This window comes from Mesitornis unicolor, unplaced genomic scaffold (genome assembly GCF_000695765.1).
Source record: "Mesitornis unicolor isolate BGI_N332 unplaced genomic scaffold, ASM69576v1 scaffold34768, whole genome shotgun sequence".
NCBI lineage: Eukaryota > Metazoa > Chordata > Aves > Mesitornithiformes > Mesitornithidae > Mesitornis > Mesitornis unicolor.
In genome coordinates this window covers 42,270-65,713 of record NW_010200400.1, presented here as the reverse complement: position 1 = coordinate 65,713, position 23,444 = coordinate 42,270, and the positions used below count along the sequence as shown (strand labels likewise).

General features: G+C 36.1%; 1 protein-coding gene across 1 annotated transcript in view; it reads left to right on the top strand.

The window, feature by feature from the left end:
• The window catches only part of LPIN2 (lipin 2), a 32,450-nt gene that overhangs the window by 7,078 nt on the left and 1,928 nt on the right, over positions 1–23,444 (top strand). The window contains exons 3-17 of the mRNA XM_010189748.1: positions 1,712–1,807; positions 4,782–5,080; positions 8,608–8,715; positions 12,899–13,022; positions 13,643–13,964; positions 14,207–14,306; positions 15,413–15,600; positions 16,782–16,875; positions 17,240–17,309; positions 17,397–17,486; positions 18,222–18,304; positions 19,448–19,592; positions 20,435–20,583; positions 20,899–20,985; positions 22,377–22,529. Of these exons, the coding sequence (XP_010188050.1) occupies positions 1,712–1,807; positions 4,782–5,080; positions 8,608–8,715; positions 12,899–13,022; positions 13,643–13,964; positions 14,207–14,306; positions 15,413–15,600; positions 16,782–16,875; positions 17,240–17,309; positions 17,397–17,486; positions 18,222–18,304; positions 19,448–19,592; positions 20,435–20,583; positions 20,899–20,985; positions 22,377–22,529 (2,108 nt within the window). The remainder of the gene's footprint in view (positions 1–1,711; positions 1,808–4,781; positions 5,081–8,607; positions 8,716–12,898; positions 13,023–13,642; positions 13,965–14,206; positions 14,307–15,412; positions 15,601–16,781; positions 16,876–17,239; positions 17,310–17,396; positions 17,487–18,221; positions 18,305–19,447; positions 19,593–20,434; positions 20,584–20,898; positions 20,986–22,376; positions 22,530–23,444) is intronic.

The following is a 23,444-nucleotide window of genomic DNA, read 5'->3' as shown; positions in this document are numbered from 1 at the left end:
TATGTTAAGACTTTTTTTTTTAATGGTTGTACTGGGAGTTAAATGCATTGAAATTGTAGGTTTATCATAGTAACACAGGCTAGCAGCAATTTTCTTGTTTCATCTTTTTGTTTTGATTTCCCACTAGCTAGTGTTTTTCATAATGAGCACACTGATGAGAGAAAGTTGATTTTCCTTAACAGTTCTGCAACATTGCATTACAGTTTTTCAGCAAGGTACAAGAGAGGTGATTAGCTGTACTTTTTCTAAAGTGAGAAGCTATGTTTAGTCGTGAAATAAATATGACTTTAGGTTCAAAACCACTCCGTTCTTATGGGGGAAAAGAAAAGCTGTTATCTTAAGGATTTGGGTATAGTCTCCATGCATGTTTGGTTACCTACCTGTAATTTATCTTCTCGTGTTATTGGGTTTCATTGCCTAATGTTTGTATTCTCATAAATGGGCAGATAATGGAGTGGATTAGGATACATGGATACTGACAGCCTTAGCACTGCAGTGGTGGTAGTGTTTTTGGGTTTGGTTTGTTGTGGTTTTTTTCCCCTGTCAGTCCACGTGCTAATCTTAAAATTAGTACTTTTTTGACTGGACGTTTCGTAACACAGTAGCTAACGGAATATGAGTATTGATATCACAATACTATCTGTATAACTTGGAGTGTATATTTTTCTTTTGTATTGTCGGGGAACTAGAACTTGAATAATGTACACATTGGATATCTCATAGCAATTACAGTATTTAACTTGATCTCCTTTCAACAGAAGTATCTGAACTATATATAATCTGAAATGCCATTGGCATTTTCAGCTGTAAGGCAAGTCCATTGTGTTCCTTTGACATATATTCAATTTTTAATTAGCTAGGCTAAATACAGATATACAGATACCATTAGATAAGGAGATTTACTGAAAAAATAAGGTCATTTTGTCAGAATATTGAACACGTTTGGAAAAATTTGGAATGGAACTTAACTGGATGCTCAAGATTTCACAAGAGGAGTTAAATAGTTGTATCTTTAGAAAGACCTTTTTTTTCTTCATACCTGTGGGGAAGGGTAACCTTTCCCTCCTGTGCAGTGTAATCTAAGTTGAAGTACCTTTTTATGATAATAAAAACATTCTTCCTCTGGTGAGAGCACTGTGGTTGTAAAAGGATTGTGGTCCTAGTGATATCCCCGTAAATTCACAAGCAGCGAAATCTGAAATAACATTAGCTGAGTTGCAGAAATAATCATGGCAAATCTCTTCCCCATTGAAACAAAGCCTGCCTTCAGGAGGCTTCTTTGTTTTCTTGAACTTTTTGGTATTCGGAACTCAGATTCGTGTTAGGCCCCAATTGAGTTTGAGCTTTAAACATGAACATGAACAGTCTCAGTTATTCATAATTCTTCCATGAAGTAAGGACTAGATCAGTTGTTATTATTTATGCTTTTAGCTCTCCACATCAGTTGAACAAGGTTCAATATTCGGATATTTTAGAGCTTTCTTCCTATCTTTTCTTGTAGGTGTTGGGCTCCCTGCTAGGAGCATGATGTATTTTGCAGGTTAACAAAATAAAGATCATTATTATAAGAGACTTCCTTCAGAAGGCAGAGAGAGAAGAAAAAGACATGATTATACAATGGAACAAAGTGTCCTCTCATGGCGAAGTGGGCCTTGACATCAGTGCTTTCCCCTATGATGAATTATTTACATTAAATTGTCTCTTTCCACAGATTGATATAGAAATTAATGGCGATGCTGTTGATCTTCATATGAAACTGGGTGACAATGGAGAAGCTTTCTTTGTGCAAGAAACTGAGGAGGAAAATGTAAGGGCTTTGTGCTTCATGATGGCTACAATGCAGTATTAACAGAGTAATGCGTTAGAAATGCTTAATACAGTGTTGGCAGTATTGTAACTTTTATGAAAGCATTTTCTGTGACTGAATCTTAACATCTCTTTCATATACTGTCAAGATACTTAGTATTTTGTACAGTTCTACTACCAGTGATAACAAAGTAACTAATTCCTTTTTTTTTATTAGAGCATTAATTGAAAAACTTGTTGACATTTCTTTTTACTTTGTTTTAGTATATTAATTCTTGTTGACTGCAGTTACACAGATTGCAGTGCCTTAGAATAATTTTTGCCTTAAGTACTTATAGCTTGTGTTACTGACCTCTGTACTAATAAAGGTTGTCTATTTTGTGTATTTTAAATTTGTCTTAAAATTTTTAACACAGTTTTTCAAAATTTTCGTCTATGAAACTTTCACCAATTAACAGTAACTTTTTTGACTTGAGAATTATTCTTGTATTCTAATACAGTAATTATTTTCCCAAGAACCTGTTGCAGCTGAAAGTTAATAAGCCTCTGAAAAACAGGATTAATGGTTAATTTTTAGTTTGATTTCCTAAGGACATGGAACCTGTATAATCACAGTGTCAGTCCTGACCTTTGTTTTTGATCACTTTCAAATCTGTTGGCATTTTTCAGCAAGGCAGAATGAAATAAGTCCTATATACAAAGTTCCAAAAGAATTAATGAAAACAGAGGAGAGAGAGAAAAAAAATGATCTCAGTGAAGAGAAAAATGAAGCGTTCATTTCCTGTTGCTGTTAAGAATCAATCTTTCAAGGAAATAAGCTTGATCCACTTTTTAGTTTAGGGTGTTACTTGTTTACTGTGAGGATCAGAGAAAGCTTTCATTTTCAAAGTAGAAAATGAGCATTAAGACCCTAAATGATAACCTAGGGTAGGGATTCATAACATCTAAGAGAAAGGAACGTTGGGTTCTGTTTTAGCATACACCATGATTAAAATCAAAACTGAAAGCAGTTTTTTATAGATGTAGACTGTGTCAGCCATTGATGGGAACTGGTCAATCTTAAGACTTTCAGAAAGCGAGTGTGATAACCACTGCCGTTGTCCCCGGTACAGTGCTTTAAAGAAGCTATTGTACTTGCTTAGTATATTTTTAATTTATAACAAGAGTGCCTTATCTGTGTATGTGTTCTGGGAAGCTGGTACTTCAGAACTATAAATGAAGTTAGCTATTAAGTAGAAGACCAAGTTGGTTTTAGTGCTTTTAGACATTTTCTTTATTTTATTTCTGCTAGTGATCAATGTGTCTTTGTGGTCACCTTGAAGCTATGCTTAAGGTATGAATGGTAAAACTCTCATTGAGTTCTTAATGCATTCAGAAAGATTCTTCCAAGTGGTCAGTCTTTGCTGTTTTCACATTCTGACATTCAGAAGTAACACCACATGCCTCAATTCATGTAAATCAGGACTACTATAGTGTAACTTTCAGGCATTGTTTTTCAGTCAGTTGTCTCTTTTTTAAAATTTTGTCTTGTTATTCTGGATTGTTTATTGCTAATGGTACAGGATATTCAGCTTTTTGTTATGATGTAAATAAACAACAGGCAGTCCATTGGAAAAAGCTTTTCCTTCATTTCAGTTGCTCCTTCAAAGGACAGTGCATTGTAATTAATTGAGGGTTGGTTGGTGGTTTTAATGGGAGTAAACTATAGTTGAGTTTTTCATTTTGAAAGATGCTTTACATGAGTAGTGTCTGACACGGATGACAAGACTGAATGAACCTTCACCAATTTTGTGGGTAACACCGAACTGGGAGGAGAAGTAGACAGGCCAGAAAAAGAGCCATCACATAGAGCCAACTTTTCAGGCTGGGAGACTGGACCAACAAGATTTGCACAAGGTTTAACCAAGGTACCTGTGGAATCTTGCATCTGGGTTAGAAGAATCCTGCAGAGCAGTACAGGCTGGGGTCTGACTGGATGAAATGCAGCTCTGCTGTAAAGACCGTCAGTGTGCCCTGGCTGCAAGGAAGTCAAATGCATCCTAGGGTGCATCAGCAGGAGTACAGCCAGTAGATAGAGGGATGTGGGATTGTCCCACTCAACCTAGTACTTGTTAGGCCAAACCTGGAACATGGTTCTGATCTCCCTGATTCAGGAGAGAGATGGAAAACTGGAGGGAGTCCAGTGGAGAGCCACCAAGATGGTTAGAGATCTGGAGAAGTTAACACAGGAAGAAAGGTTGCTGGAATTGGCTTTGTTCAGCCTACAGAAGAGAAGACTCGTGGGGATCTAACTGCAATCTTGCAATACCTAAAAGGTAGTTATAGAGCAGACGGAGCCACTCTCTTCACAGGGATGCCTGGTGGTAAGGCAAGGCACATAGGGGGAAATTCCATCTGGATATAAGAAAAATCTTCCGCTATGAGAACAGTGTAACATGAGAATAGGTTGCCTAGAGAAGTGGTAGACTCTCCCTCACTGGAAATACTCAACATTTTGCTTGACAGAGCTCTGAATAACCTAACCTAAGACACTACTTTCAACAGAAGATTGGACCAGATGATTTCCAGATGTCTCTTCCAACCTACACCTTTCTGTGAATCTGTTTCAAAATAAACAGACAGTATTGTATTTATTTAGCCTATATTTGTTAACATATTTACTATGCATGTATAGAACTGATGTGCTCAAGGGCAGACAATATCAAAACCAGTCTATGGACTGGATATTTGTTTTGCTAGCAAATCAATTGTGTATATCTCAAACTGTAAGAATACTAACATTTATTTTTCTAACTTTTTGTAATCCGTCTAGCGAACTTGGTTCCTTTCTGGTTTTCAGCCTCATACCACTGGGCTATTGTATGGTTTCATGTCTAAATACCGATGCAAGGATTAATCTGTAGCTGACAGCTATCTTGTATGCACAGAACAAAGTAAAAAAAAAAATCTGTTCTTTATTTTCTTCTTCTGTTTAGGAAAAAGTTCCTGCATATTTGGCAACATCTCCAATACCCACTGAAGACCAGTTTTTTAAAGACACTGACAATCATTTGAAATCAGGTGAAAATGAGAGGATATGTGCAAATTCAGAAATTCCACACTCTGTGGAAACAGAGACTGTATTCACCCCAGGTTCTGTGAAAAAGAAAAAAAGAAGAAGAAAGAAATACAAACAAGATAGCAGAAAGGAAGATCAGATCTCTTCTACTGGGACAGAAGAAATTTTTGAAATGGAAATAAGCTCAGATGATGAAAAAAGTGTTCAGCCCCTAAGGTAAACTGTCAAATACCTGCTGACTGCTTTCACTGTTATCACTGAACCTTTAAAAGGTGATTTATACCTTTCTTGTATGCAAGTAATGTGCAAGTTTCAATAGGCTATGGGTAGGCTTTTCCTAAAAAAAAAAAAAAAAAAAAAAACAAACCCAAACAAAACTCCAAACCATTAACTTCCACATCTTTACAGAATCCTTCAAGTTTGGCCAGTTTGTTATGAACGTGAAATCCAGTTAAGCCCGTTCATGACAACACTTTACCAGATCTGTTGTGTGATTCAGAAGAAGTTTCAGTGTAATTTCTCTGATGAGGCAGAGTTGTCTTTTAGTGTTTGGTAACCTCTACATAAGCTGCAGTGTGAAGTTGATGTCTCTGTAACTTAAATAAATTCAATATCTGGTTGTGGAAACTGGAAGAATGTTTTGATATAAGAGTGTAACTGAGAAAACCCTGTCGTAAGGGTCTTCAAGGAAGTCTGAAATTGAATAAGTTCCAGTCAAAAAGGTTAGTGCAACAGAAAAACATAAATCTAACTGGTATCACACCGATGACCAATAAAACACAGAATCTGGGTTTGAAAGTGTTTTCTAGAATGTTTGTGGCTTTCTTAGTTAACTTGCCTTATTTTTTCCTTGTCATTTTTATGCCAAGGAATTGTCATTAAGGTACTCTGTTTAAGTCTGGGAATTGGCATTTTGTTTGGTTTTAGATTTTTCCTTTTTTTCTTTTTTCCAGTTTAAGTAAAGCAAGCTCTTTGTTAAGGCTTCAGTGTGAGAGTATTTAAGACATCAATAACTTGTCATAGTGAAACCATCAAAAATAAAAATAACCAGTACAGGAAAAAAGAAAATATAACCCATACATTGTTTATTCTTTATTTAATAAATTATTACAAATCTATGAAGAATTTAGGAATGTCATACCAATAATGGCTGTTTTCATCCAGTGTTTAGAATTCAAATTGCTATTCTAGCAATTATCATAATTTGACTAGAGATGAATAAAAATTGTAGGTTTGACTGAAATGTCAAATATTTAGTCATTGTTAAATAGACCATGGTGTTACCATAGAGGTTACTCTGGGTTTATTTTTTGTAACCTCTAGATTGAAAGATTGAAAACGCTTTTTTATTTGTAAACCCCTTTTTAAAATAAATATATAGAGACAGCAGTAGAAATGCATTCTCAGAGGGAAGTGTTACAATGTGAAAGAAAGAAGATTTTGTAAAAGAATGCTATTTTCTTGTGAATAGCAAGTAAATGCAGAACACTGAAAAGATACATTGTAGTAATGGAAGCCCAGAGACAGTAGGTTCCTTGCTATGGATCTGACAGTGGAGTTCATATACAGTCATTCCAGTGGGCTGCCAACCAAGACAGGAAATAAAATGTCTTGCAGTAGTCATACACAGTTTTCTTCCCAGCTGAAGATACGGTTGTTGGGGAAAAAAAGTTCATAAGCTTTCTTTTCACATCCTGTGGGGGTGTGAGGCATTATCAGCAAGATGTTTTGGTTTGGGTCGGGTTTTTTTGGGGCATGTTTTGGGGTTTGGTTTTGCTTTTTTTTTCTAATTACAAGTGTGTGGCTCTGGGAAAAAAAGAGGAAATAGAAACTTAACTATTATTAGACGTAGCTTCAGATTTCAAATTGAAACTGGGAAAGGAAAAGGGAGGCTGATGTTCCAACAGGAAGGTCAAAAATTCAGCTACAGGTACCAGTATGTAATGTCTTATCTAGTTCTATTTTTATAAAGTGGAAAACAAGCTCTTTCCTGTTCCTTGGGAAAATCCATTTTCAAGTGTTCATGCAACTTTAAAAAATGTCCTTTTTCTTTAAAAAAATGTCTTTTGTCTCTTCTGGCTATGGTTTAGTAGTCAAGTAGTGCTTGACCTACCTAAAAAATGTACCAGGAGGACTAAGATTACAGTGTGTACACTCAGAAATAGAGGGCATTATTTCTCCAGTGCTAAGAGTGTTAGAGTTATCTGTTTCTAAAAAGTTATATATTTATTTAGACCATGTATAAAATGGATAAGGATGAGAAGCAGCGGTGGCACTGTTTATAAATGTTGCAAAATAAATAGCTTAGAATTGATAGTGCAGCTCAAAGTTACAAGTTGATGCATACTTATTTTTCCTCTCTTATTTTCAATAATGTTTGACTGCATTTAGATTTTTAAGCTTCAAATTTATCCATTTGCAGATTAAATTTATCTTTTGCTTCATATGAACTCATTTGGTCACTGAATTTTTGGTCGTAAATAAAATCTGCTCAGTATCACCTGTGTCATCTTGCCCCGCTCTGGAGTCATAATATTAAGAACCTCTCTGAATTTACATATGTTTACTTAATTGTTCATTAGTACCCTTTTCCTCCTTGGAAGATACTTAGCACTGGATAGGTAGTATGAAAAATTTTTATGCCAGCTTGGTTTATTAATACAAAGAATGTGCAGTCTCTGCAGCTCTAATCAAGTCAAGCTGTCATCATCAAGTTTCGTAAGAACAATACTACTAAATAAGAAGTGGAGCTATTAAGACATTTTTAGAGTTCAGTATTTTAAGTAGCCCAGGCTGTCCTCCAAATGAAAGACTTGTGCAAATGAGGTAGATCACTAAGTGCTTAGGGTCTAAATGTTTATATGTTTTCATAGATAATAAAACTTATCTTCATCCATAAGAGAAATTAGCATTAGCATTCCAAAAGAAGTCTAGTGAACTGTGCTGCTAATGGAGGAAAATACTTTTTTGTTTCATAATAATTGCTTAAAATAATTTGTATTGCATTTTACACTCAAATTCCAGGCTAATCTTCTTTGTATTTTATCCACTGTGTAGCCATGATGTCCTTGGTCTAACTTCAAAACAAGTTAGTTGTACCCTGAGAATACCTACTTATTCAATTAAATTCAGAAAACTGTAAAACATGGAGTAGAATTCCCAGTGCAAAACAAACCCCACTTTTCAGGAAAGTACAGTACTGTAGCTACTTACTGTAGTTTATGTTTATTTGTAAATTCTTGGGCAAATTTGAGGCTAGTACCTACCCCTGTGTCTTTACGGGTTTAGTCTGTGAAACGTGCAATTGTAAAGTGCCTTGTCAAAACTACCTTTTCTATTTAACTTTTCAGTGATTCTGAGGTTTACATAGTAAAGGTTACGTGTAAATCTTTATGTTCATCTTTGGGGTTTGGACTAGATGATCTTTTGAGGTCCCTTCCAATCCCTAACGTTCTGTGATTCTGTGACTGTATAGAGCGATACCATTTATGCTATTGTGACTTCTTCAATATTAGCTTACTATATCAAGAACAGTAGATTTTAAAACTTTCAATACTTTAAAGTATTAATAGTAGCTTTTATATACACTTTAAGTTATATAAAGATGTGTTGCAAACAATTCCTTAAGCTATACACTTCATTCTTTTGATCTTGGATTTTTAATAACATATAAGTAACTCTTCCAACTGAATTAGTAATGCAAATTTCTTATAGCTGACTTAATGTCTTACGTATTTCCACAGAGGATCATCAAATTCATCACCAAAAGGTGAAGAACAAAAAGAATCTTTGATTTATCACTCAAAGGATCATTACCCCTTATCTGATGGAGACTGGTCCCCTCTGGAGAAGTAAGTCTCTTTGTAATACCATCATCTGTATCATGAGGAATCATTACTTTAAAAGTTAATGTGCCTTTTAATTCAGTTTCCTCCCTGATTTGCAAAAGTATCAAACATGTCTAACCTTTGTGATATTGAATGCAGCATTTGATACCTACTTGGAACTTTCGTTTGTATATATTAAAATTTGTGGGGGGTTTCTTTTTTCTCCCTTCAAATGACAAAGACTTTCTTACTAAAATTCACTATTAAGGAAAGAAACTACAGTAAATATGATTTCCTTAGATTGAGAAGGGTATAGAAAATGAGTATGTTCCCTATGATTCACCCTAGCATAAACAGCACTTGGTATGCCATAAAGCTACTGTTAAGTATGTAAGTTAGAATTTGCCAGGTAAGAAAATGTAAATTACTCAAGGTAAAGCTAGGTCCTAAACTTGAATCATATTCTACTTCAGAACAGAGGATTTGCTAGTTACTGGAATTCCAACCCAGCAATACCAGAAACAGTATCAGTTTATTGTGGATTACAAACGACATCATACAGCTCACCAGACAATTTTCAGATTTTCAGTGACTAGAGCACTTTTCTTCACATATTCAAGCTCTTCAGTTTCTGCTGTTCATGCTGTTATATTCCTCTAGCACTCAGTTTCTAGATTTTTTGAGGCTCACCCTTTGGATTTCACCACTCTAAAATCAGTCTCTGTTGGCATAAGAAAGCATTCTGTCCATATGCGGTAGTACTTGGGGTAAATTTTGTACTTTTTCTTAACATTAGGCATAGGGAAGGGCATATATATAGCACATAGCATGCTGAGCAGTATCTTAATTAATCTTAACTCTTTAAGTATCTAGTTTTACTGTTTTTAAGTTTGGCTGAGAACTCTAGCTCATAGCAGATACACTGACAGTGAGGATTACTGTGTGATATCCATTGTTGAATGTTAGCTGCTCAGGACACAGGTGCCTGTTCTTCTGTATCAATAGTAGTAATGCAGAACAGAGAGGCTTCAGAAAATACTTCCTGAAGTGCACGTAAACTCTCTGCTTCATGCATTTCCACAGCTGTGGCCTCAGTAGAGTCTGAATGTACCACACCATGTTTGGTGCCTGCTAATTCCTTCAGTGCATAGCTTGTTAATGAACAGAAGCAGTTGGACAGGAAATCCCATTATTGTTCCCTTTTATGTTTTGGACTGACAACCACATCCTCAGTTGTACTTAATGAGGTGTAGTCTTCAAATGTTCCCCAAAGGTTTGTGGTTTGTGACTGAAAAGCAGTCACGGTGTTTGACCCTGAGGATTGACGCAGTGTTGTATGGATTATATCACCTATTTAACTGTGATATAGAAACCTTCATCAAGTTAGGCTGATACTCCCTTTGAGTTTATAAAACTCTAGCTAACATAGTCTAGCAGGTCATATCTGAGAGATGTGATCCATCCTTTTCAGTGCTATCTACTATCTACTTGTTTATGTATTTAGGGAGTAGTTTCCTTTAACAACTTCTCTGTGCATCATGTGAGACCTAGTCTGTTTATGGTTTTGTTTGTTTGAGTTTTTAAACAAGAAGCTATACAGTACAGGTTGCAGTGTAACAGAAATTGGGAATTTTCTTCTCCCTCTTTGGGGGGGGTTGTGTTAGGTGGCTGATTCTTTCTCTAGAAGAAGAGAAACTTTGCATGAAATTATTTCTCCTAAGCCACCAAAGAAAGATCCTACAGCATGGCCATTGTACAGTGGAAGATAAATGGGAGGTTTTAATAACCTCCTCTTTGGAGATCTGGGAAAGCTAACTTTTAGTTAAGGCTGGTTGTCTTGCTCTTCAGAACCCTTGCAGGGAGCTAAGGGAAGATAATAGCCTAAGTCTTTTCAATGAGGGCACTTCTGTTTGTCCTACTCTGTAAGAAAAATCAAAAAGTATAACCATTAACTACATGATATGTGATACCATCAGTGTTGTTCCTGCTTTGACAAGTAATGTTAGCATGACTAGATCACTGTTACATGCATGGGCCTTTTGACTGTAGACTTCTCCCTGAGAATAGTAGTGGAAAGCTTATGCTTTGAGGGAAGTGGAACAGATCTAGGTTCTCAAAACTCTGAAGTATTCAGCTTTTGCAGGTACTGCTGAGTATTAAGAATTAGTCTTAGAAACAGGTTAATATGTCTGCACGGCTTCCAGTTGACTTGTGATATAACAAACTATTTGGCACGTAGGGAAAATGAGTTCATAGTCTTTCTGAACACAAGTATGTACATGTATTTTCATCAATGTGTTATTTTAAATAAGCCCTCCTAACACCTGTAGGAAGTTGTTAAAGGAAAACTGAGAAGTGAAATCTTTAAATGGTTTCCTTTTTACATCCATGGGTGTTGAAGACTGGAATTTGACAGTGAGATGATGAATCATCACTGTAGTCCTGTTTAAAGGTCCTACTATCTTGGATGTTATGGTGTCCCTCAGAGTAATACAAGGCATTCTTAGTGTCTGGTTTGTGATCTGATCTGTGTACTATTTTTAGTCTGAATTGTGATCAGTTTTGTCTTGTATGATATTGTGAAATCCTGGCTGCACAGACCTCCAGAAAGTTTCAGATATGATACTGTATTTGAGAACTAATTCTTGTAGGAATTTTGTAAGGAAAAAAAATAAAATCCATGTATTAAATACCTGTAGCATATACTGTAAAATTTTCAATATTGAATCATAGAACAGCCAGGTTGAAAGGGGCCTTGAAAGATCATCCGGTCAAACCTCCCATAGGAAAAGGAGCCTAGATGCACACTATCAATTCACAAATTGAAAACCTCCTGTGATGGGGACCATATCCCTGGGAAGGTTGTTCCAATGCATGATTTTTCTCACTGTAAAAAATTTATTTCTTATATCAAGATGAAACCTCTCCTGGTGCCATAAGTGCAAAGACAAATGTGAAATCCTGCACCTAGGACAACATAACCAAAGACCCCAGTACAGGCTTAGGTCTATGTGGCTGTGCATCAGCCTTGCTGAAAGGCACCTGGGGGTCCTGGTGGACAGGAAGCTGAGCGTAAGTCAGCAGTGCTGCTGCAGCAACAAAGGCAAATCGGATCCTGGGCTATCTATGCAGGGGTGTTACTAGCAGGGTTGGGAATGTGAACACACAGAATCACAGGATATTAGGAGTTGGAAGGGACCTTGAAAGATCATCCAGTCCAACCCCCCTGCCAGAGCAGGATCACCTAGGCTAGGTCACACAGGGTGATCATCTCTACTCAGTGCTGGTCAGGCTGCATCTGGAGTGCTGTGTCCAGTTCTGGTCCTCACAATTCAAATTCACATATTCAGGTTTTATATGTATGCGTATATGTATTAAAAACACGCTATCTATGTTGAAATGTAAAACCAGCAGCATTTCTGTAATACACAATATAGTTGTCCTGTTCAAGAAAGGATAGACTTGGATCTAAATGCTACTTTAAAACAACTTAATTTGTTTCCTTTTCTCTCTAAGATCATAAGAGCAAAATGATTTTGAAGTCACATCTTCCTAGCATTTTGTAGAGTGTGTTCTTCTGGCTTAAAAGTAGTCTTGGCTAAAGTAAATTTCAGGGATCTGTTTCAAAATTATGGATAACAGCCACTGTAGGAAAAATAGGATGGAACTTCAAAAGGTCATGTATTCCAAACGCATCTGAAGAAAGTTTTTTCAGGTAGTGTCCCTTCTTTCTCCTAAGTTATCTTGTTAATGTTGTTTATCCCTCATTGGGAATTGATGTTTTGTGCATTTGTGAATTGAGTAATAGAAGTCCTGCAAACCTCAGTCTTGGCATAGCAAGCTTAAATGCTGTATTTTTACAGAGGAAAGAAGTTTAAAGTTAATGTCTGTCTTACTTTTAGATAAACTTTTTTCTTTGTTCTGTTTTGTTTGAAAAATGGAACATGGGTTGAAGGAAAAGCTATACCTACACTGCAGATACAGTGGAGGAATCTGTTTAGGGTGATCGCTATGTAAGTCCTTTAATGTGATTTTGGATTTAACCTAATTTCTCACTGTCTGAAAACCCTGCTGGGCTTCTTGCCATGTTGCTGAATAATTGAAGCTCTGTTAAGCTGTAGAAAACTCTACCAACAGTAGCTGCACAACAAATGCATTTTAAACACTGTAGCTTGCTTTTTTTCTCCCCCCCTTGTTGATTTGCTAGCCCTTTCTCTGAGCCAGTCTGCCCTAAAAGTGATTCAGAACTTGAAGTTAAACCTGCTGAGAGCTTGCTCAGATCTGAATCTCACATGGAGTGGACGTGGGGAGGATTCCCAGAATCAACCAAGGTAAATTTATTGTCTGTAACTTTGTGAACTGAGTTTTGGCATATCTAGGATTGTGTCCTAAGAGAGGATTGGAAATCGGCTGCTAGTCTCAGAATAGTTCAGCTGAGATAGGAAAGTAGCACCCCCTTGTGGCTGACTGTCGAATTTGTTGAGTTCCAAATCTGGTCAGCCAAGTCATTCCAGAAAACTTAGCAGTAAAAATCTGACATTTTTTTATATTTTAGTTATAAACTGAAGAAAGCAACTTTAGAAAATAATTTGCTTTGGTTTAGGCTAAATTCTAGTTCATTCCAGAGGAACTGTAACCTTGATAGAGTAAATGTCACAGCTGGTGACAGAAGCCTTGTTATGTGTCCACATTTATGCTTTTTTTTCTTGCCATAGTTTGGTCAACTCAGCACTTTCCTCTGTTAGTTTCTTTACTGAACTTGTGAATAAGCTAGTATGAAGCTTCTGTTGCAGGGAACTTTGATAAGGTGGGACATGTTTCATGTGCCTAAAATACAGCTTTAAATTCTTACCTGGTTTATTTGTGACCAGGAGTTGTACCATGAGAACAAGTTTAATGTTTAGACCAGGTAGAGTGAAGTGAAGGGCTTGACTAGAGTTTTGTTTTTCAGATAAGCAAAAAAGAGAAACTGGAGCATCCCAGGACAGCTACCATTACTCCATCAGAGAAGACTCATTTTAGGGTCATCCTCAGCTCTGATGAAGTTGAAGATGATGATGATGTGAAAGATTCTGTCTGTACAGTACTGAAACCTGAGCCAAGAACTCATCCTCTGCTTAACCAGATGGATGCTAAAGGTTCTCTTGCTTCTGCAATCATAGAACCCCAAGATCCATTGCCATTAGATGCTGATCATCATTCCAGATTGTTGGTGGAGCCTTTACCAGAAACAAAGTCGACAGCAAAAATTGACTCTCCTTCAAGAAAGAAAGGTATATCATAAAGCTGTTGGTTGGTTGTTTCAGTGTGATCTACTAAATTTGAGGCCATAGTGGAAAAAGTATCAGTGTGCCTTTTCAGTTTTTCCTGTTTAAAGTCTTACCTGAGTAAAGCTATAACTAAACTCTTAGATTTATAAATACTACAAGTAGGTCTGAATCTTCCACAATTAAAGTTTGTATTTAATGTGTCTGGATAGCTTCATCTTGGTAATCTTTATTGTTAAAATTAACAGGCGTGCACAAGCGAAGTCATCATCAGGGGCCTGACGATATTTACTTAGATGATCTAAAGGCTTTGGAACCTGAAGTTGCAGCGCTGTACTTTCCCAAAAGGTAATTTTGAATTAAGGTTCTATGGATCTAGGGGTATATTGCAGTTGCACTATATGAGTTATTACATGTATGATTTAGGAGGATGTGTGCCAGTTCTGATAAAAAGAATTGGACTTCAGGTTTCTAGGCTTTTGTGGAGTAATCATTACTGAGTTCGTTGTGAAAATGTGGTTTCTGATTTAACAAGAAACACATTGAAAGATCATGTGGGAGTTTATTACTGAGAGTTTTCCTCTTTGTGGATCCTGTATGTTCTACAAATATAGAGGGGGGCTAAGTTTAAACTGCATACTCCTTTTGCACCAGTACTCTATTTTGCCATATTGCTAGCTCTAGATCAGCACACATTAGGATTTTTTTGCGTGCCCTGTACATTCCTTCCAACTTTTTTTTTTTTTTTAAATAATATCAAGAAAGACCAGCAAAAGAAATAATCCCACAAGGTCTTTGTGCAAAGCAGCTCAGTCTCAAAATTCATTCTTGTTTGGGGTTTTTTTGTTTGTTTTATGAAATCAAAGCATTTTATACTCATAAAATACTCTCCAAAAGAATAACTGTCTAGGGAGACCTTTGTAAAAATACAGCTTAATAAGGAAGACGTCTCTATAGGTTTGTGTTAAAACTAAAATTGTAAACTCTTCAGTACTTACTGATTACATTAATTGGGATCAATTGATAACTCTAACCTTAGCTTACAGTATGATACAGTGTTCTAAAAATATCAAGCATCCTTTTCCCTTTTATTCTTATTCCGCAGCTTTCTGGTAAAGATTGAGGAACAGAGTATTGCTCTGCAACAATAGAATGTAGAGGATCTTTTCCTCATTTAAATCCAATTTTGTTGCAGGCAACAGAAATGTAATTATTTCCCAATTTAGACAAATGTTAGGAGAATTAGAAATAGTCAATCTGCCAGTATTACGAAGGATTGGAGGGGCATTTATGTCTGGTTTTTGGTTGGTTTTAAATTTATGCTGTAAAAAGATGTAGTACAACAGCGAGGTGATTTTTTTTTTGAGTACATGTAGTGTGTTCTGTAATCTAAAATCTATACAATTTTTTTGCATGTGAAATACTCATGGAAAATGTGCACTTCTTTTCTTCAGTGATTCTGATCCGGGCTTCAGGCAGTGGACAGAGTCAGATACCCTTTCTGGTTCCCAGTCACCCCAGTCTGTAGGAAGTGCTGCTGCTGATAGCGGTACAGAGTGCATGTCTGATTCTGCTATGGACTTGCCTGATGTTACCCTTTCACTTTGTGGAGGTCTCAATGAAAATGGAGAGATTTCTAAAGGTATGTAAAAGACTAAAATTTAAACAGTAATAAAACTCAGGCAGCTAAACAAATGAAGTGACTTGAATGCCCTGATTTCCACCTTGCAAAGCTCTGGCTTATTATGCTCATGTTGAGAAAATGGAATGGATAATCTTTGTTTTCTGAAATTCTCAAACATTTGCCAAGCAGAGATAGCAGAATTTAACCTCAAATTAATCAAGAGCACTTAATGTCCTGAGAAGCTTTCTGTCTCCTGTTTTGCACTACATATTGCATACCTGACTGACCACTTTTGTTTCTGGCTGCAATTACTTGCTTAGTCCTATATAATCATTATAATTCATATTCTTTTCAACTGCCTAGTAATTTTTCTTCTTTTTTAATTTTTTTTTACGTAATTAGAAAAACTTTATTGTGTTGGCCCATCTTTTCTCCTGCTTTACGTTTCCTGTCCTAAATATTTGTTAACTTTTGGATCTTTACCAGCTGAGTCTTCTCTCTTAATGCTTTGGTTAATCTTAATATTGAAATTGTATGCATTTTTGAGGGCGCTTCTAGGAGTACATAGTTTTCACAAACACCTGCTGTACTGTTTTTAGTATTCCTTTTTTAATGGTCATCCAGTCTCTAATGCATCAAGTGACATGTAGATGCTTACTAATAAAGGCTCAGAACAGCTCTCTTGGTAACATGGTAGTAATATTGGATTTGACTCGAAAAAATTGTCTTCCTTGAACTAAATCATTAATTTCTGCTCATTTATATAGTCACTAGTCATGAAAATGCTACTAGTAGTCAGTGAGTAAAGAAACGTCAAAAACTGACAACGTCCTCTCCGCCTCCCCTTTTAGTGTAGTATGTACTGCTGTAATAACTTTTAAAGAAAACATGCTTAGGCAAGCATGGCTCTCTTGTTTCCAGCCTGCAAATTGAATTAGTTCCTACCTCCTCCTTATCCTCCCTCATCTAAGTTCTTAATTCTCATTACTGTGACTGCTGAAGTAGTGTAAAGCTTTCCCTGTTACTGAGGAGGCAGTCACAAGACTCTTCACAGGTGGGCCGTATCAGCATATCTTGAGTGATGTTGCAAGATCAGCAAAGACTCTGAAATGACAGAAAACATTTTCCTAGATACAAACTAATCAGACATCTTGGGATTTTATATTACTATTTTTAATTAAAATCTGCTTTTATTGCAGAAAAATTCATGGAACATATTATTACTTATCATGAATTTGCTGAAAACCCTGGACTCATAGACAATCCTAATTTGGTAATAAGGATTTATAACAGGTAAATTCTCTATATCATGTAATTTGGTGATAGAAAGTCTCATTTAAAATCTGCCCTTTAAAGTGAGTGCATTTTTCAGCTTCCATTGCAATTTGTGTTTCTGATGGATATTTCTCAGTCTGAGAGAATGATTTAGCACTGAAGATTTGTGTTAAATTTAGCTTTAACTGAAGTGAGATTTTTTCAGCAGTTACCACTGATATTGAATTGTGTTTATTAAAATAACTGTGCTTGCAGAAAACTTTAATACTAGTTGTCGTCAGCAGGTATATTTTTTCATTACCAAAAGGGCAGTTTGCACACTGATATTTACTGACTTTAGTCAGGTTTTGTAATATCTTATCAATAACGTGTTTTAAAACAGGTATTACAACTGGGCGTTGGCTGCTCCAATGATTCTGAGTTTGCAGGTGTTTCAGAAGAGTTTGCCTAAGGTATACTTTTTTTGAAGATTTAGTATGTAGTGACACGTTTATAACTTTGTTTTTCTCTACATATTAAAAACATGTCTAATTTTTCAGGCTACTGTTGAGTCTTGGGTCAAAGAAAAGATGCCAAAGAAGTCTGGAAGGTGGTGGTTCTGGCGCAAGAGAGAGAGCTTGACCAAACAGGTAACTGAGACCAAATTTATTTCCCCTCCCATTTTCTTTAGCTGTTAAAAGATGAAAAAAATGTCATTTGTCTGGAGTGCCTCAGAATGCTGCTCATAGAGCTCTGTCACTGATTGCCATCCAAGAGTTTCTCAGTGCTGCAGTAGCTGTAGCTGCTTCTGTAGATTTAGTCTTAAATACCACATCTCTATTTGTTGCTACTAGTTGCTTCAACAAAAATTGTCTTCAGCTGTTGCACGATATTCTTAAAATTCTTTCTTCTAAGCCATAAGCAGTTGTCAGAGCTGCTCTTCAGTCACTATAGTATGTTTTAGGAATGTATACACAAATAATTGAGTGAGTGCTGCGCTGCATAATAGATGTTATGCTGAGATACCCCATTTTAGATTACATTAAGCTTTCTTAACCTTGATTATGTACCTTAAATTTACTCCCTTTCCCTGCAAGGTGAATTTTATCAACTTAGAGGTTGACAGCTCCTTTAATGTTAAACTAGCAGTTCTCAACTACTGGCATGCAGAGTTTTGTGTTCTGAAATAATAAAAAGCTTTAATGGATCACTTCTTCATAAGCATCCTTTTATTAAATAATTTTACAGAATGAGTGATTCTGAGACTTAATATAGTGTATGTACTATATTGATAGCTATTTGCTTAAGTGTGAACTATGAATTCACTTGGATCAGTTTAAAATGCTTAAAATATCAATATGTTTTTTATTACTGTATTGCTTTAGATACCAGAGGCAAAAGAGGGGAAAACTGAGACACAAAGAGCAAATGAACTGCCAGCAACTATAAAAGAGCAAGTTAATAGTAGGTGTGTTCCTGTCTGAAGACTGTTTCATGGACTGAATAATGTCTTTTTTTTTTATTCCTCTTCTTTTCTTTTTTTTTTTTTTTTAATGAAGAATTCAATGGGAATTTAATGTGGGAAGAAACATTTTCCTCTAAGCTACCGAAGAGGAACCAGATGTGTTTAGCAAACAATTCAGCAAAATACTGAGGCAGCAAACATTGTAGGAGCTACAAATACACTACAACTATTTCCTAAATCCTATTGTGTTTACTTATAAATCATAACATAAGTGACAGAACAACAAACATACATATATGGTAACCTTTAGCAATGGACCACTAATCTGTAAATATAGTGGTATTGTTTCTGAGATATTGTTTGTCAATCTTCTTTCTTTTTTTAAAGCCTAATATTGTATGAATAATTTAAACCATATGCAATTTTTTGTAACAGTAAATAATTGAAACAATAAAATAGCATTAATTATAGTGCACAAGTTGCCTGAGATTGTGGTTGAATACGAGCAATATGTAGCACAAAACTCTCCCTGTCTAGATGATTTATTATTCATATTTTCTCATGATTTTACAAATATATTTCTAAGTGTTGTTGGTGTCTTAAAGATTTAAGTAATTAAATGTAGTGTAATTGAATACCTCAGAGAAATTAAATGCTGCTTTTAATCTTAAAATCTCTAATCAGCAGAGAAATAGGTCTGAATAACCTTAAAAGGTGAGCGACTCTACTAATTTGTCACCCAGTTCAAATAAATTCTGTAGTAGCTGTGGCAGCTTTTTTTAGGAAAAAACCCACCACACTCACTCATTCAGTATCCTTTTCCATCTGCAGTTTACCTAATTCATCTACACAGTATTAGTGATCACTTGGCACTGTGTCTTTACTAAACTCATCATGCGTGGAGCCAGCTAGTCATAGTAATATTAAGAGCTCCACCAATACTAGCATGCATTACAAGTCTTATTTGCTTATTGGCATATCCTAGCTTTATCTGACCATTCACTAGACCATGGACTTTGTTAACCTGTGCTGTCAGGCTAGTAGCAAATCTTCAACATAAGCAGAAATAGCTCTTGCATAAGAACCTTACACCATTAAAGAAGGATTTTCTGTAGCTTACGTTTATTCTGGTTGATGTCATGTTAGACCTCCAGAAGATGATTCTTCTAGTGACGAAGCATCACAGGAGTTGAAGGAATCCCTGAAAATAGACACTGCCCCAGTAGAGCATCCAACCCATGGGAACATTCCATCTTACAAGAAGTCACTTAGACTATCTTCGGACCAAATAGTAAGTGGCATGCCTTTCTTGTGCATAGGATGCTTCATAATTCCACTCTGATTCTAAAAGTTGGATTTTTTCTGTTTTTTAGAAGTGACACATAAGAACATTTCAGAGTTAAAAAAAAAAGGTCTTTGGGTTATTCTTCTAGCAGTAGAAGAAAAAGAAATGGGGAAATTTAAAAATTAAAAAGGAATTTAAAGTGTTTTTCAGTGCTATTGTGGGCAGCTGCAGAGAATTTTTTATTTTATTTTTCCTGTGGTGTTTTTAAGGAATCTGTTTGGATTATTAAATAATTTCTTACAAAGTTCTACAATTAAACCTCTATATTAAAATGTATGTGGCCAAAAAAGGGACATCGTTGGCTTCTGCAGTTTGGATATCCAGGGATCTTAACAGTCTGATAATGTACATTTAAATTGGTGTACAATTTATTCATTGCAGTCTAATTTACAAGTTAATTTGGCTGTTGTTTAAATGTATAGTCTTCATCGAGGAAGAATTTTAAGGAAAGCAACCACTACGTAAAAAAATACTACGACATACTATAGCAAACTGGGAGTTCCATTGAATAGTACTGTGAGTTTACTGTAAGAGCAAGAATTAAAGTAGCAGAGAGTTAAATATCTTTTATTACTGTTGCAGTCAGTGCTGCTGTATGCATATATAGGAGCTATGTACAAATGCATGTACCTGAACTACAAAACAGACCTTAGCAGCAAAACTGTGTCTGTGTTAATCAAAATAGATGAGGAAGAATATACAAGCCATTGTCTGTAGCTCATTTATGATTCTAAAAATTTTATCATGAGGGCAGCTTCAATCTTTAATTATTTTGATTTATTCTACAGGCAAAGTTGAAGCTCAGAGATGGCCCTAATGATGTCGTATTTAGTATTACAACCCAGTATCAAGGGACTTGCCGTTGTGCGGGAACAATATATCTCTGGAACTGGAATGATAAAATCATCATATCAGACATTGATGGAACAATAACCAAGTAAGTATCTTTTTTTTTCCTTTGATAATTTTGTCTTTTTTATTGATGCTATCCTGCTTATCAAAGTAAGATAAAGAAACTTGATTTAAGAAGATTTAAAGGATGTTCGTTAACATGAAAAACAGTTGTTGCTTTGATTTTAATTTGTACTTGCATTTACAGCAAATTAGAAGTGGTCTTTTAAAAGAATAATGCAAAGGTGATAATGTTTACCATGTGACTATTGCCCTTTCTGTAAATACTTGTTATATTCATTAGTGGTTGTCTTTAACAAATTTCATACTTACTATCAGCTATCTCTGGTTTTGCTTTCAGGTCTGATGCTTTGGGACAGATCCTCCCTCAGCTTGGCAAGGACTGGACTCATCAGGGCATTGCAAAACTTTATCATTCCATAAATGAGTGAGTGTGTAAGCTGTGAAGCAATTGGGTTTGTTTTCTGGAGTGTGGGAATTAATAGGCAAGTAATTGGATTGTTGTTAATAATGGTGGAATCTATTACACTTTATTGGTCTAAATGTTGGGAAGTGAGCTATGTCTGTCATTCACAGAAGACTTGCCTCTGCCACAGAGGGGAGGTTGGTGGCCTGGCTCAAGTTTCCTGTCACTTAGCACGTCTGACATAAGCCAATGCAGCTCAGTAAAACAGTACAAAAGTCATTCAGCAAAACAGCCATTTCCCCTTCCCCAGTCTGGGTTGGTCAGCAGAACATGCTTACCTTGTGGTCTGTGAGAACCTGCAGAGGGTAACCTGTGTGCCTACAGGAGGGGAGGAAGGAGAAGAAAGATGACTTCCCCCTTGCAACAGTGGTGAGGTGTTGGCTTAGTTCAAAAGTGTTGTGAGCCACTCTGTTATAAATGTACTGTTCATTTAGGAGCATATTTATGTGCAGTAACTTAGGGCAAAATAAACCTCTATTTTTTTCCTCCCCTTTCAAATTTGGTCCTTTGTTTAGCAAACTATTTTTCAAAAATACAGTGATGCCAGAAATAGTACTTGCTACTGAGGATCACAAAATGATCAACTGTTAAACATTTCATGATCCACTTAAAATAATCAGCTTTTATCTTTGTTTTTAAGTTTAGTAGTCTTTCTTCCTCCAAAATATTTGGTGTCTTGGAATATTTTGTTGACCTTTGCTCTGTTACATGGAGCTAAATTTTGTCTGTGGCCCCTTAAAGTCCATGTGAGATATGAAACAAAGTTCAGGTTATTCACTGCATAATAGAAGACTAGTTTCAGAATTATTTTGTAGATTGAATCAAGTCTTTGAAACGCACATAAATACTCAAGCCTTTTGTGCATGCAGTAGCTGTGCACAAATCTGTATAACAGGAGAACATACCAAGTCTGCAGGAAAAATTTGGGGGCTTGATGAATGCTTCTTGTTATCAGTCCTTCAGTCTGCGCTGCAAATTCTGCCAACAACCTGAAAAAGTCCTACAACCAAGAAAGGAGATCTGACATCCAATATTATGTGATACAGACTGAAAGAAGCTGGATAAAACCAAAGTGGCATTTATTTAAACACAATCTTGTCCATCTAATTGTGTAACTCATGTATTACTATCCCTGTTCTTTTTGCACTTTGTGTTTCTCAGTTTGAGTGATGTATTTAAACTATTGTATGCCTTATGTAATTTTTAACAGTGGAACAGCCTTGTCTTTGTGTGTGCACAGCACTGCAACAAGTCAATACCTAAGCTGATGCTTATAACCATATACTTATGTTGGCAGAGAAGGTCTTCAGCTGGAATATGAACTAAGTTGATTTTTTTTTTTATTTTCCTAGAAATGGCTACAAGTTTCTGTACTGTTCTGCCCGTGCCATTGGGATGGCAGATATGACCAGAGGATACCTGCACTGGGTGAATGACAAAGGAACGATTCTCCCCAGAGGCCCTCTCATGTTGTCCCCCAGCAGTTTGTTTTCTGCCTTTCATAGGTAAGCATGCAGGGTTTCATACATTCCTTCCCATCTCAGAGAGAAACAGATAAAAAAGATATGGCATGCTCACCATTATAGTTGTAACCAGACAGTCCACTCTGTGATAGATTTGTCCCGCTAGTGATTTTTTTATAAGCTATTTCTTTCATCTGAATCTCACTTGTAGTATACTTCTGTTCCTGTGGGCATGTTAGAAATGACTGCAAAACCCAAAATATCAGTCATAGAATAGCTCACAAAATATCAGTAACAGAGCAGCTCATTTTCACTTTGTTAATTTTTCTAGTCCATGACTGATTGCTTTTAGATTTTGTTGATATCAGTACAATTTTGTCTTTTCAAGTATAGCTGCAAGGATTGAGTGCAGTGCTGCTACACAAGATGAGAGGGAAAAGAAAAAAAGCTGAGGAAAGTAGACTACAATACTAACTGATCTTGCGATATTGAGGGTGCTCTATATATGACTAGTTGCAAAGCAATATGGAGTTGAGCTATGGTTCTACTCAGCTGATCTTTTGAACCAGCCATAATCTGCCTGTTCTTGATAGGAAGAGCCAATAGTGGAAGTCTTTTTTGGTTTATTTTTTTTTTTTTTTTAGTAAAAACAACTGATTCATGGCTAGCAATGACAGCAACCTCCATTAAGGTCACTAATAGGCCTTCTGCACTCTTGTCAGAGACAGGAGTTGTAAAAAGCTTATGTGTACTTGATTCAGTCTTCTGATTCAGATGGTCATCTGCAGTAAAAGCAGTTCACAAACTGTATTCATAACTGAGGATTTAATTCCATTCACTTAGTGTAGGCACAGGTTATTCACCTATTTTTTACTATGGAGACTGAAAAACAATGTTTTATTGTCTTTTGTATCATTCTTGAAAAACTACTGACCAATGTCTATATTACTGCCAATG